Below are 13,346 nucleotides of genomic sequence, written 5' to 3' on the forward strand. Positions count from 1 at the left end.
AGGGCTCCAGGGCCGCTTAGTGGCTCTGCTCAGCTTGGGCCGAGGTGCAGGTGGGAAGAGGGGGGATGAACTGTACTGAGTCCCAGCTGCCTGGGAGCATGGGGGGCACGGAGGTGCTGGCAGCTGCTCTGAAGGACAAACTGGGGCCTGACCGCCAGCCACAGGTGTCCATTACTGGGGCCAGTCACTTCTTGGTGGTTACCTCAGCCGTAGGCGTCCATTGTGCCCCAGTCCCCAGGTCCCGCTGCCACAGCCAAACCACCTCCAGACACCCAGAACCGTCCACCGACCTGGAGGACGGCCCAGAACAACTTGCTGATGGTGGCCCCGTGTCCATCCCTCCTCCCGAGGGGGAAGCCAGGTGGCTCCTGCATACAAGACAGACAGAAGCTCCCGAAAGCCATTTAATCCAACAGAACTGGGGTTCCCACCTGCCGCCCCCACGTCCTCGATTCTGCACCCAGGCGGCCCCAGGGCCACGCTTAGCCCGGCCCGGGAAGCAGGGCGCGCGGTGTCGGGGAGGGGCGCCATGGAGATCCCGCTCCAGCCTTGCTCTGGAGGCTGAGGTGAGGAGACCTGGAGCCCGCGCCGGCCGGCCCGGGTGGAGATAAGTGCAATCCAGTGAGGTAGGCCGGCCTTGGGATCCCGGCACTACCAGGGCTGGGGATGAAGGTCTTTGGGGGTCCCTGCTCCTGCTACCCCCCCATGGTGGCAGCCTCGCGAGGCCGTACTGTCCAAGGACGACGGGAGCTGGGGGGGCGGGGGAGGAGCCGCGGGGCACGCCACACGCCCTGAGTCAGTGGCCGCGTCCCTGCCCTCGGGGCGTCTGCGGTGGAGCGAGCCCCGGGACTGGATCCAAACCCGCGCCCCCCAGCCGCGGCGGGCCCGCCTCGGCGCTCACCGTCCCGGGGCTGTTCGTCGGCCTCAGGGCCCCGCCCAGGGGGCCCCCTATGTCTCGGGGTCCCGACAGGTGCGTGCGCTGGTGCTTGCGGAAGTTGGAGGAGTTGTTGAAGGCGCGGCCGCAGAGCGCGCAGAGAAACGGGCGCTCGCCGGTGTGGATGCGCGCGTGGCCGCTCAGCACCGACGACTGCGTGAAGCCCTTGCCGCACACGCCGCAGTGGTAGGGCCGCTCTCCGGTGTGCACGCGCTCGTGGTCCCGCAAGTCCGAGGAGCGGCGGAAGGGCTTGGCACAGAAGCGGCAGGCGAATGGCTTCCCCGCGGCCGTCGCGGCCCCCGCCGTCGCCCCGGGCTGGCAGGCGCGCGGGCAGCGCAGGCAGCGCGGCGGCTGCTCTCCGGTGTGCAGCCGGTAGTGCGCGCGGAGCCCGGCCGGCCCGGGGCAGCGTAGCCCGCACACGTGGCAGCGGCTCGGGTCCCCGCCGCGCTCCGCGCCCGCCAGGTGGCCGTGCTCGTGGAACAGCAGCTCCGATACCAGCCGGAAGGCGGCCGGGCACAAGGCACAGGGGAAGGAGCCGGGCGCGGGGGGCCCAGGCTCGGGCGCCGCGTCCGTGACTCTCACCACCTGGATCTCGATGAGGCTGCTGGGCTGCGGGGCGGGGCTGTCGTCCTCGGGCCCGGAGACCTGGCGTAGGAAGGGAGGGCGGCCTGTGACTTCGCCCGGGACCCCCCCCGCCGGCCGCCACCGGTTAAACCTGCACCCCAGTCCCAGCTACACCGGGAGGCTCAGATCTGAGGATAGCAGTTCGAGGCCAGCCCGGGCAGGAAGCTTCCTGAGACTCATCTTCAAATGACTGGCAAAAGGCCGGGGTGGAGCTGTGGGCTCAAGTGGTAGAGCGCCGGTCTGGGGGGCGGGGAGGGGACTTCAGCTGCGCTCAAACCTCACAGCGCCACTAAGGTCCACCCGAATCTGGCTCCCACTCCGCGCCCTGACCCCGGGGTAAGCTGAGCCGGCGCCCGGCCAACTGATCCCTGTTTAGCTAGCCGCCACCACCGCACTCAGCCAGCTCTCTTCTCTCTTCCTTCACAGGACGCACACAGCAAACCCCGGGTGTTGCCGCTCTTTGCAGGGAAACCCTGATCTGCCTGCCTCGGCTCAATGAGTGTTGGGTGAATAAATGCTCTCAGAGTGGGGGGAACGTCTGGAGGGGAATCTAGAGTCAACTGGACCATCCAGACCTCCTCCCAAATTCGCCCTTGGGCACGGGGCACATCCCTTGCAGGCCCCACTCAAACCTGTGAACAGGCTCAAACACACTCTCCCCCCCCCCCCTTTTTCAGGATCACCTTCCCAACCTCCAAGTTCAGGAGCCCTAGAAGTCCCTAGACTCCGCCCCCTTCCGAAGGCTCCACCTCTTGCTATGCAAATGAGGGCGAATCCCGCCCCATAGCTGACTCGGTCCCAGGCACGCCTCGATCAGGCCCCGCCCCTCTCTCCCTATAGGCTCCTCTCCAGACCCCGCCCATCACAATCGCTAGGAGTCCCGCCCCCTACAGAACCTAGTTCCTCCCCGCCTTGCTGTTGTAGGTCCCGCCCCCTGCCCTGAGCTCCCCTCCCGGCCTGAGCCTGCTCTCCGGGGCCTCTTTCCCGCCCGCACCAGGTCCGGAGGCTCCGGGGACGCTGACTCCGGGGTCGGTGAGCTCGGAATCCGGGGCTCCGGGCGCACGGTGGCCATCTTGTGCCCAAGCCCCGCCCCCGAGGCCAATGAGCATTCTGGAAAGGGGCCGTGACCGTGCTGTCGTCAGAGGTATGGCGCAGGCGCGCCTCGGGACAGTGAGGGGGCGTGGCCGAGAGGGGGCGGGGAGCGCAGAGAGGCGCAGCCCCGCGGCGGCCAGGTTTACCCTCCGGGCCCGGGCCCGGGCAGAGCCGGAGCGGGCCGGGCAGCAGCTTCCAGCAGCGGGGCCCCTGCCCCGGCCAGGCCACGCAGTCCCCCGGGGCCCGCGCGCGGGGCCCTCTCAGGAATGCACCTCCGTGCACCTGTGCGTGATACATAGTTTGCCATGTAAGGTTTTGTTTTAGGTCAGTGTCGAGAAAGATCCTTAAAAACGGGGTTTGGTGGAACATGGCTGATAGAGGGGCCGGGAGTGGGAGGATCGCCGGTCCGGGACAGCGCTGGCAGAGAACGTTCTGGAGCCCCCTTCTCGACCGGTCTCCTGGGGCCTTGGTGCTTGCCTAACCTGCAAGCTTCTTGGGAGGCCGAGAAGGGGGAGATGGCGGCTCGAAGTCAGCTGCGGCACACGAGCGCCCCGAGGTCCGTCCGAGTGTGCCTCCATGGCCTGTTCATCACCTGGCAATAAGCAGAAATCTCAGATAGGCAGAGCCAGGTCCGCGCACGCGCCGGGGCGACGCAACCAGGCCAAAAAGCGCTGAAGGTGTGGGGGGTGGGGGGAGGGGGGCGGTTAGTAAACAGCAACACGGGTGGTCCTGGGAGGAAACATCCCTCAGAGCTCCCAGCTTGGGAGGAGGAAGGCCCCCCGAAGGGGAGTTTGTGGCAGCATTAAGGACAGGCTCCTCTGGTGGTGGCCTTAGGTCACTGCATCTCCTGGACCATTCCCCTTTCTCCTGCAAAACTGTAGACTTGTCCCGAAAACCCAGTGAAACCTGGGAGACCTCTTCCTCGGACAGGTGGGGCAGGAGATCCCCTGTTACAAGCATGGGAGCATAGAGGGTGACATTTCACTTTGTGGCCATTTGGCTTCCTTTGGGCCAGGACATGTGAGGGTCTGTGGAGTGTGAGCCTGGTCAGGCCTCTGTAGGAACCCTGGAGTCCCCCACTCCCACCCCGCACTTGGCCATTCTTGCTGATCTGTGGTAGGGGGTGATTGGTGGGTGGCATTCCTTTAGGAGGATCACACCCAGCGTGAGCTGGTACAGGCCTGCACGGAGAGTGAACATTCACAAGAAGTGTATGTTGCATTAAGCGGCTCAGGTTTGAAATGGTCCCTTAAGGAAACTCATCCCGGCCCAAGGTTTGCTGAATATCAGTGGTACGCTGTACCACTGCTCTACAATGCCCAGACCCAGATACACATATGTAACCTAGAATCTAGGCTCAGGCTCAAGCTGGGTCTCAAGTGTTAGAGTGACTGGCATGTACAAGGCTCCAAGTTCAAACTCCAGTATGGCCAGACCAAAGACAGGTTCATGTGTTAGTACATTGAGCTTTTGTGCTTGTTACTGCAGCACAATCTATCATATCTCAACAGATACACAATATTACTTCTGTGTAATTGTGAATTTGCTTACATTTGATACTATTTTCACAATCAAAGTATGAATTAACTCAGGAACTTTAGTTTTCTAGGCACATGAACAATTCCCAACAGCCATTTTTGTCTTAGTCTTATTTTTCAAGGAAACCTTTGATTTTACCCAGTCTTGAATTGTAATTCCTCAAAATAGATTACAGGTTTTTTTTTGTTTTTGTTTTTGGTCAGTGGTGGGGCTTGAACTCAGGGCCTAGGCACCATCCCTGAGCTCTTCAGCTCAAGTGTAGTGCTTACCACTTTGAGCCACAGTGCTGCTTCCAGTTTCCTGGGGGTTAGAGATAAGAGTGTCACAGACTTTCCTGCCGGGGCTGGCTTTGAACCACAAATCTCAGATCTCAGTTGCCTAAATAGCTAGGATTACAGGTGTGAGCCACTGGTGCTTTTTATTAATCTATTATTTATTTATTTATTTATTTTTGTTAGTCATGAGGCTTGAACTCTGGGCCTGAGCACTGTCCCTCAGCTCTTCAGCTCAAGGCTAGCGCTCTACCACTTGAGCTACAGCACCACTTCCGGTTTTCTGGTGGTTTATTGGAGATAAGAATTTCATAGACTTTTCCTGCCTGGGCTGGCTTTGAACCATGATCCTCAGATCTCAGCCTCCTGAGTAGCTAGGATTACAGGCATGAGCCACCGGTGGCCGGCTTCCATGAAATTCTTATCTCCAATAAATCGCTAGAAAGCCAGAAGTGGGGCTGTGGCTCAAGTGGTAGAGCACTTGCCTTGAGCTGAAGAGGGTAGGGACAGCGCCCAAGCCCAGAGTTCAAGCCCCATGACTGACCCCCCCCCAAAAAAAAAGAAAGAAAAAAAGAAAAGAAAAAGCTGGAAGTGGCACTTTGGCTCAAGTGGCAAAGTGCTAGCCTTGAGCACAAAGAGGCTCAGGGACAGTGCCCAGGCCAAGTTCAAGCTCCAGGACTAGCAAAAAAAAAAAAAAATCTGGGTGCTGTAGTTAACACCTGTAATCATATACTACTCAAGAGGCTGAGATCTGAGTGTTGTGATTCAAAGCCAGCCTGGGCAGGAACATCTGCAAGACTCATTTCCAATTAACTACCAAAAAAAGCTGGAAGGGGGCTGGAAAGTTGGCTCAGTGGTAGAGTGCTTGCCTTGCATGCCTGAGGCCCTGGGTTCGATTCCTCAGCACCACATAAGCAAAAAAGAAAAAACCCGGAAGTGGCGCTGTGACTCAAGTGGTAGAGCGCTAGCCTTGAGCTAAAGAGCTGAGGGATAGTGCCCAAGCCCAGAGTTCAGGCCCCACGACCAGACCCCCCCAAAACACACACACACACACACACACACACACACACACAAAAAGCTGGAAGGGGCTGGGATGGTGGCTCAGTGGTAGAGTGCTTGCCTTGTATACATGAGGCCCTGGGTTCGACTCCTCAGCACCACATAAGCAGAAAAAGCCAGAAGTGGCGCTGTGGCTCAAGTGGTAGAGCACTAGCCTTGAGCTGAAGAGCTGAGGGACAGTGCCCAGGCCCAGAGTTCAGGCCCCACGACCGACAAAAAAAAAAAAGCTGGAAGTGAAGGTGTCCAAAAATAAGCTGACAGCTCCCAGGTTAAGTTCAAGCCTCAAAACCAGCACAAACAAAACAAATTGAAATTATACTGATAATACATCTGTATGACTTTTTTTTTTTTTTTTTTTTTTTTGCCAATTGTGGAGCCTGAACTCTGGGCCTGGGCGCTGTCCCTCAGCTCTTCAGCTCAAAGCTAGCGCTCTACCACTGGAGCCACAGCACCACTTCCGGCTTTTTCTCCTTTATGTGGTGCTGAGGAATAAACTTTCCTGCCTGGCCTGGTTTGGAACCCGGATCTTCAGATCTCAGCCTCCTGAGTAGCTTGGATGACAGGTGTGAGCCGGCGATGCCTGGGTACCACTTTCTACAAGGGATACAAAGATAATAGGCTTTATGTTAAAACAGGTGATCAGAAATTATTATTGGTTTGGGGATGATGTAGCTCAGCGATGAAGTGCACATGGATTCCTAGTCTAGCATCTGCCAATCATAGTCTTATTCTGTGCTCACAGCTGTTGTAGTTTCAGTATCCTCTCGGGTTTGTAGAAATCCTAATCCAGTTTCTTTCACACGTGAATTGAATGGGGTTGACAGACTGAGGAGCCTGGGCCAGCCACTATTGGTTGATGGCAAACCTGCCTCAATGGCTTCAATGATTCTGAAGGAAAGCGTAATGCCCGCTTTGCTTCGGCGATGGGGACTCCCGCCAGCCGGGGCTGTGAAGGCCTCCTGTCTTTTTACGAGCCTGTCTGTCAGTTTCCAAACCCGAGGAGCCCGAGGTTGTGAGTGCTGAGACCAGAGGCACATCTGTCTGGTGCCGGCTAGTTTGGGGGATGAGCTCTCTCCCCACTTGGGGCGCCACCTTCCGTAGAACGACGTCCCCGTCCCCCCATCTGTCCCCAGCACCGTCAGAACGAAAGCGAGGCGGGGAGGCGGGAGTGCCCTCTGCGGAGGGTGACAGTTCTGGGGAGACCCTGGGTGACGGGAAGATGCCCGGTCCCGTGGGACGCGGATTCGTTCTCTCTTCGCCATCGGTTCCCACCCCCCCCCCCGGAGCCCTGGTGCCGAGTACCGGAAACGCGTGCGCTCAAGCCGGGTCCCTTTCCCTTGGAGATGGGCCTTGCAAAGCCGGTCCCTCGCTGAAAATCACTCTTTTACACGCCTGTCTCTCAGTGTGGCTGAGCGAGACGGGTACCCCGACGGGCGCAGGCGGCCGACTGCCCCGGAACCGGACAACGTCGGAAACCTCGAGCACTGGGTCGGGGTGGGGTGTAGGGATGACCATAGAAAGCTGCACGGAGGCCAGAGCGATACCATGGAGAGCGGGGCGGCTAGAGGGGCCGCTGTGGGAGGGCCAACGCGGGGAGGCGCGGGGCGGAGCCTCGGACGGAAGCAAAGGCTTGGGTACTCCCCAGCTGCTGCCCGTTCCCCCGCTGCACTCTGTTCTTGGGACCCGTGTAAAAGTCACTTGGGTTTTTGGGGACTTGTAACAGCCAGGTCATGTTCTTCCCGGAGGGTGACGGGGCCAGCTCCCAGCTCCGCAGGCCCTAGATCTTTATATTTTTGCCAGTCCTAGGGCTTGAACCCAGGGCCTGGGCACTGTCCCTGAGCTTCTTTGCTCAAGGCTTACCACCTGAACCACGGCACCACTTCCGTCTTTTTCTATTTACATGTTACTGAGGAATGGAACCCAGGGCTCCAGGCATGCTAGGCAAGCACTCCACCACTAAGCCACCTTCCCAGCCCTATTTATTTTTTCTATCTTCTCCCCTGCTCTCCTTTTTTGATATGGAGACAGGCTTCTCACAAGGAGCCTGAGATCCTCTTTTCTTTGCCTCCCCAGAGCTTTTCCTTTTGAAACTGGTCTCACCAGGCTGGCCTCTGATTTATCCTCCACCCTGGGCCTCCCAGATTCTGGGATTAAGGACAGACCTCTCCCCCCCTCCCCCAGCCAGTTTCTAAGATCTTTCTGATGGAAAATAACTGGAAGGAAGGACACGTACCACCCTCTGACAGCCATACCCCGGCTCTGAAAGCGGGGAACCATGGCTCATGCCTGAAATCCTAGCTACTCAGGAGGATGAGAGGTTCTGAGTTTAAGCCCCAGGAAACATACACACACACACACACACACACACGGATTCTAGTTAGGGAGACAGCTCTATACACTCTTCATCCTGACTGCAGTAAACTTCTCAAGAGGTTTTCATCCCAGAAAATCCTGTAGGTCTGTTGACTTTGTTTTTTGGCTCTTTTGCTTTGCTTGTACTCCAGATAATTGAAATATTTTCTTTAAAAAACCAAAGACCAGATCTTGTTCCTTTCCTGCTCAAAGCTCCCTCGAGTTGTAGAAATCAACATCCCAGCCTGGACCTCTTGTGTGTGTGTATATGTGTGTGTGTTTTGATCCGGGGGCTTTAACTCAGGGCCTAGATGCAGTCCCTGAGCTCTTTTTGCTCAAGGCCAGTGCTCTACCACTTCAGCCACAGGGCCACTTGCGGTTTCCTGGTGGTTACTTGGAGAGAAGAATCTCATGGATTTTCCTGTCCAGGCAAGCTTTGAACTACGGTCTCCAGAACACAGATTACTGGTGTTAGCAAAATGAGCTCCCTTCCCATAGCTTAGTATACTCCTTTCCCTCTCCACAATGTAGCATGCTCCCTTCCTAGTCAACACTAGACCCATTTAGTAAAGGCAGTAAATAATTAGCCTCCAATCCCCTTTACCTTGGGATGGCACTTCTCTGGGGCAGCTACCACCATATAAGGCAGCAGGAGCCCCTTAGAGTGACCTTCAGGTGTGGGCAGCTGCAGGGCCCTTATCTACTACTTGGGCAGCAGCCATAAATCCTAGTCTGCTATGATGTAACCCCTGGCCCTCACATCTTCACCAGGGTCTCTGCCTCCTAGACCCTTCTAGGCCCTCCTAAACCTCCTAGGTTATATGGGTCACCTCGGACAATAGCCAGTGCTGCTTCTCACTTCTCCCTTGTGAGAAGGAGTCTTGCCGACCCCTTTCCCAGCAATAAATCTTTGTTCTCTGTACCTGGATATATGCGTGGTTCTCTGGTAAAGTTTAGTTTACCCTATCAACAGGCTTGAGCACCCAGACTTATTAAGTGGTGTTGGGAGTACACTCGGTGTCTAGGCAGGTGGTAGACGAGTGCTTTTTCATTTGGCACACTCCTGGCAATGCTGGCCACACCATCCAGCTCACCTCTCACCATATGGTGCTTGAGCCAAATGCAATACTCTCACAGGCTCACACCTGCAGGTATTAAGTCTTGAGCTGTCCCTGCTGTCTGGAGTGACCTTTTCTCTGTAATTTTTTTTTCCAGCACAGAAAGTTACTCTAAGTCCTCCCTGACTCCAGCTCTGAGCCAAGCTCTCTCTGGAGCTTCTCTCTTCTGAACTTCTCTTCTTTTGCTATTGGTTCCAGGGATGTAGTAGTTGTGTGTGGCACGTGTGCTGCCCCTGTCTTCTCGTGGTGACCTCATGTCAGCAGGATCAATACTTCAGTTTAGTGCTGGTAGGGGTCTTCAGCCAGCTTTGTCTCTGGTTGGCTCAGTTGTGCTGGCAGATGACTGCTAGTGATAGGCTAGCGCTCTACCACTTGAGCCACAGCACCACTTCTGGCTTTTTCTGTGTATGAGGAATCAAACCCAGGGCTTCATGCATGCGAGGCGAGCACTCTACCACTGAGCCACTTTCCCAGCCATGCTTCTGGCTCTTGAGTGTGGGGGTTCCCACACGTAGTTGGGTCTTCCAAGACTGAACTGGGACATTGGCTCTAGAATATCTTTGCAGCTGTCCCTCAGGTTGGGTCACCTGCTTCTGTGTCCTCCTGGAACAACCATCGCACTCTGACTGTTCACCATGGCTGCCTATTTGCCTGCATCCTGTAGACTTGTCTGTCAGAATTGAAACCCTAGCACTTGAAATGGAGTTTGGCTGTCATGTGTCTGAAGTGTAGAAATATTTACACAGCCCCAGGACATGAGAACCAGCCCCAAGAAGCAGCAAGAGGCAGGGATAGACACAGGATTTCATTAAGCTTGATTTACTGGGAGAATAATAGAATGGTGACGGGATTGGGGGTGGGGGCAGCAAGATCAAGTGAGCCTCCAAAATTTGTGGTAGCAGGAAGGAGGGTGGGTAACAGACCTAGAAGGCACCTGCCTTCCATTAGCTGATATCCAAGAGGCAGGTATATGGCTAACACCAGAGTCCAGCTGGGAAGCCTCACATTCCACACATGACCAACTGTTCTTCTCCCTGCTGGGCAGCTGGGCAGGAAACACTGACTACTTTCATTTTGGAGCATTTGTGGAGGTGTGACTCAAGATGGCTGCAGTCAGTATTAAACATAGCTTTGGCTGGATGGCTCACACCTATAATCCCAGCTACACAGGAGAGTGAGCTGTGAGGATTGAGGTTAGAAGCCAGCCTGGGCACCAAATTCCAGGAGACTCTCACCTCTAGATAACTAACAAAAAGCCAGAGCCCCACTTGAAGAAGCCAAGTGAGAGCCAGGGGCCCTGACATACATGCACACACATTACTTGTATGTGTATGTATAAGGCACCTAGACAATGTCTTCCTGAAGTTACAGGGCTGTGTGTGAACAGGGACCTTCTGTTTCTCACTGCCTTTGTCCACACCTGTGGCTCTTTCATTTCAAGCTGTCCCTTTGAAAGGCAGAGATGACTAAGTCAGGGACCTCTTCCATGTTGGGTGCTGTTCCCCTAGGGATGCTATCCTCAGGACACTGCCTGGCCATGTCTTAGTTTCCCAACAATGAGCATATGGGCTAGACAGGAAAGATCTCTCTAGCATTATCTTCTAGTCCTGGCTCTGCACGACCCTTCCTGTCCCCCCCACCCCATGAGGCCACTGGGTTCTCAGTGTCTTGTTTCCTCATCAGTGAACTGCTTAAGCTGAACTAAGAATTAAACGACTCATTTGAAATCCCAGTCTTGGCTGATAAGATTCCCAGTGCTGCTGCTGACTGTGCCCACCGCAGTGCCTGAACATCTGTCTCCCGAACTGTTCAGATGGAGGGAACATTATGGTAATTTGGTCTTTGTCACCCTACAAAGCCTAGGAGTGTGCCCTGGTCCGGGAGCCGCCCGGCCTGAGCCACCTCCCCCCCTCTCCCCCCCCCCGTGGCCTTCAGCATGGGAGATACCATGGACGACCTCTATCCAGTTCACTCCTTTGCACTGAGAGGCCGGCATGCAGAAGGCACCGTTTGTGGAATGAATGACTGAGATTCGTGTGAGTGGGAGCCGAGGGTAAGGAGGAGGGATGAAGGATGGGGGAGGCAGGTAGAGAGGGCTTCTCTGTCACTCCAACTCCTCGCTGGTCCTCCCCACTTAGAGTTATGCGCTTCCCCTTCAGGCTGCGCCTCGGGTTCTCAAGTTCATCCATGGCTTTATTAACTGCGGCTGCCCCGTCAAGGTTGGGTGAAGGCCGGGGCGGAGAAGGGGGCTGAGACTGGGCGGCGGGAGGCGTTCAATGCCGGGCTAAAGGTTTTGCTCTTGGGCAGTACCTCGGGAGGTGCCTGGCTGGACACCGTAGCTTACCCCTGTAATGCCGTTTTCAGAAGGCAGAGGCAGGGGGTGGGCGTGTGAGACCGACCCGGGCTGTGCGGCGAGCTCCTCTCTCCGAGACGCACGGACCCCTCCCGGGCGCGGCGCGCTCAGGCACCGGTGCCCCGCACTCCGGAAGCCGGGGAGGAGGAGGTTGGCGGAGGCGCCCGCCCGCGTCCCAGGCGGTGAGGGACGCCCAAGGCCCGCAACTCATCACGCAGGGGGCTGCGTGAGGTTGGGGCGCAAGGGGTCCCCCGCCTCGCAGGCCCCGCCCCTCCCGGCCCGCACGCTCCCACAGCGCGGGCGGCTGCTGCGCCGGAACCTTCGTGCGGGCGCGCGCGCTTCCGGCCGGCGCCCTTTCCCAGGGACGCCGCCGCCCCCCGAGTCCCCCCCGCGCCCCCCGGTCCCGCGTCCCCGGCGCCGCCGGCCCGGAGCTGCCCGAAAGCTCGGTCCAGCCGCGGCGCTCGCTAGGGCAAGCCCCGGGCCGACCGGGACCTCGGCCGTTCCCCCCCGGACCCGAGAGGCCGCTGCACCGGGTACGGGGGCCGGGATGGAGGGAGGAGCCGGCGGAGGGGCGCGGGGCGTGCCGGGGCCCCGAGGGACGCGGAGGACCGCGGCCGGGGCGGGGTGGAGACGCGGGCGCGCCCCGCAGTGGGGCTGGGGCCGGCGTCGGGAAGAACCCGAGGGTGGGGCGCGGGGTACCGCGGCCCGGGTGCGCGCGTGAAGCGGTGGCTAGGTGGGATCGGGGAGCGGGAGCACGCCGGTGAAGGGGCGGGCGGGGAGGCCGACGTGGGGGAGCAGCGCGGCCGACCCGGGAGTGGAAAGTGGGGAACTGGGTTACTGGGGCTGGGGGGGAGGGGAGGTCGTGGTGTCCGCTAGACGGGGCGGCCCGGTCTTCAGGAGAGAACGATGGAGGAGGCGCGGGGGGCCGGGGCCCGAGGCGCCGGAAGGGGCCGCGGACGGGGTCCCGGCCTCGCCTGGGGAGGGAGCGATCTTAACTCGAGCTCTCCCTCCGCCGCTCCCAGCTGCCGCTCCTGATGCTGCTGCTGCCGCCGCGGCCGTCCCACCCTCGGTCCTCCTCTCCGGAGGTCATGGACCCTCCGCCCCCCCAGACACCCCCTTTCCCCAAGGCGGAAGGCCCCTCCTCCGCCGCGTCGGCGGCGGCGGGGCCCCGGCCCCCGCGGCTGGGCCGCCACCTGCTCATCGACGCCAACGGGGTTCCGTACACGTACACGGTTCCGCTGGAGGAGGAGCCGCGGGGCCCGCCGCCGCGCGAGGCGCCCCCGGGCGAGCCCGGCCCGCGCAAGGGCTACAGCTGCCCGGAGTGCGCGCGCGTGTTCGCTAGCCCCCTGCGGCTGCAGAGCCACCGCGTGTCACACTCGGACCTCAAGCCCTTTACGTGCGGCGCCTGCGGCAAGGCCTTCAAGCGCTCCAGTCACCTGTCGCGGCACCGCGCCACGCACCGCGCCCGTGCCGGCCCGCCGCACACCTGCCCGCTCTGCCCGCGCCGCTTCCAGGACGCCGCGGAGCTGGCGCAGCACGTGCGCCTGCATTGAGCCGGCCCCGCGCCCACGCCCGGGGCCGCCGAGGTGACTGCCAACCCGGGCCTCGGCTCCCAGTCCGCCCAGCGGGAGGAGCATCGTCCCCTTTCCCCCTCCCGTCTAGCCGTATGATGTAGACCAAAGCCTGCCGCCCCTCCCCGGGCATCCAGCGGGTCGGACCCGGGCTCCCCCGGCCCCCGCTGCGCGGTGCGAGCCCCCACGCGGCGATCTCGCGGCGCCCCGGTTCCCCCACCCCCAAGCCCGGTCTCCCGCCCTGGGAGGCGGGGCACGGCCAGCCAGCGTCCGAGCCAGGCCCGACCCATCCGTGCCCCCGAGGGCCGGCTCGCCTCCACTTTCCTCTGACGCCCACGGATTCCTCCCTCGTTTCTCAATAAACATTCCGCACTCCGTCTCCAGGCCCATCCTTGCGTGCGCGTGGGGGTGCCGTGGGGGTTAAAAGGAGCC

General features: G+C 59.3%; 2 protein-coding genes across 5 annotated transcripts; one reads left to right on the forward strand and one right to left on the reverse strand.

The window, feature by feature from the left end:
- Positions 1–399: 399 nt before the first annotated feature.
- Znf784 (zinc finger protein 784) lies at positions 400–7,139 on the reverse strand. 3 transcript variants are annotated; one of them, XM_070000651.1, is made up of 3 exons: positions 6,823–7,139; positions 3,133–3,242; positions 400–1,579 (listed from the first exon to the last, which is right to left on the reverse strand). In XM_070000651.1, the coding sequence occupies exons 2-3, from the start codon at positions 3,226–3,228 to the stop codon at positions 797–799; spliced, it is 879 nt and encodes a 292-aa protein (XP_069856752.1). In that variant the 5' UTR covers positions 3,229–3,242; positions 6,823–7,139; the 3' UTR covers positions 400–796. The 3 variants fall into 3 exon arrangements, with proteins under 3 accessions (XP_069856752.1, XP_069856753.1, XP_069856754.1); XM_070000652.1 differs by lacking the exon at positions 6,823–7,139 and adding an exon at positions 4,459–5,476; XM_070000653.1 differs by lacking the exon at positions 6,823–7,139 and having other exon boundaries at positions 2,553–3,219.
- A 4,614-nt stretch (positions 7,140–11,753) lies between these two features.
- On the forward strand, positions 11,754–13,291 carry Znf580 (zinc finger protein 580). Of its 2 annotated transcripts, none has more exons than XM_070000656.1 (2): positions 11,754–11,876; positions 12,366–13,291. In XM_070000656.1, exon 2 carries the CDS (start codon positions 12,378–12,380, stop codon positions 12,894–12,896), a length of 519 nt encoding a protein of 172 aa, XP_069856757.1. In that variant the 5' UTR covers positions 11,754–11,876; positions 12,366–12,377; the 3' UTR covers positions 12,897–13,291. The 2 variants fall into 2 exon arrangements, with proteins under 2 accessions (XP_069856757.1, XP_069856756.1); XM_070000655.1 differs by lacking the exon at positions 11,754–11,876 and adding an exon at positions 11,962–12,052.
- Positions 13,292–13,346: the final 55 nt, after the last annotated feature.

Source organism: Dipodomys merriami, unplaced genomic scaffold, assembly GCF_024711535.1.
Source record: "Dipodomys merriami isolate MVZ:Mamm:240054 unplaced genomic scaffold, mDipMer1.0.p SCAF_57, whole genome shotgun sequence".
Taxonomy (NCBI): domain Eukaryota; kingdom Metazoa; phylum Chordata; class Mammalia; order Rodentia; family Heteromyidae; genus Dipodomys; species Dipodomys merriami.

Excerpts from the sequence above, each read along its gene's own strand:
- Znf784 (XM_070000651.1), bottom strand. The coding sequence starts at position 3,228 with ATGGAGGCACACTCGGACGGACCTCGGGGCGCTCGTGTGCCGCAGCTG. Across the intron at positions 1,580-3,132 it reads GCCTCCCAAGAAGCTTGCAG|GTCTCCGGGCCCGAGGACGA; the intron begins GTTAGGCAAGCA and ends TTCCTACGCCAG.
- Znf580 (XM_070000656.1), top strand. The coding sequence starts at position 12,378 with ATGCTGCTGCTGCCGCCGCGGCCGTCCCACCCTCGGTCCTCCTCTCCG.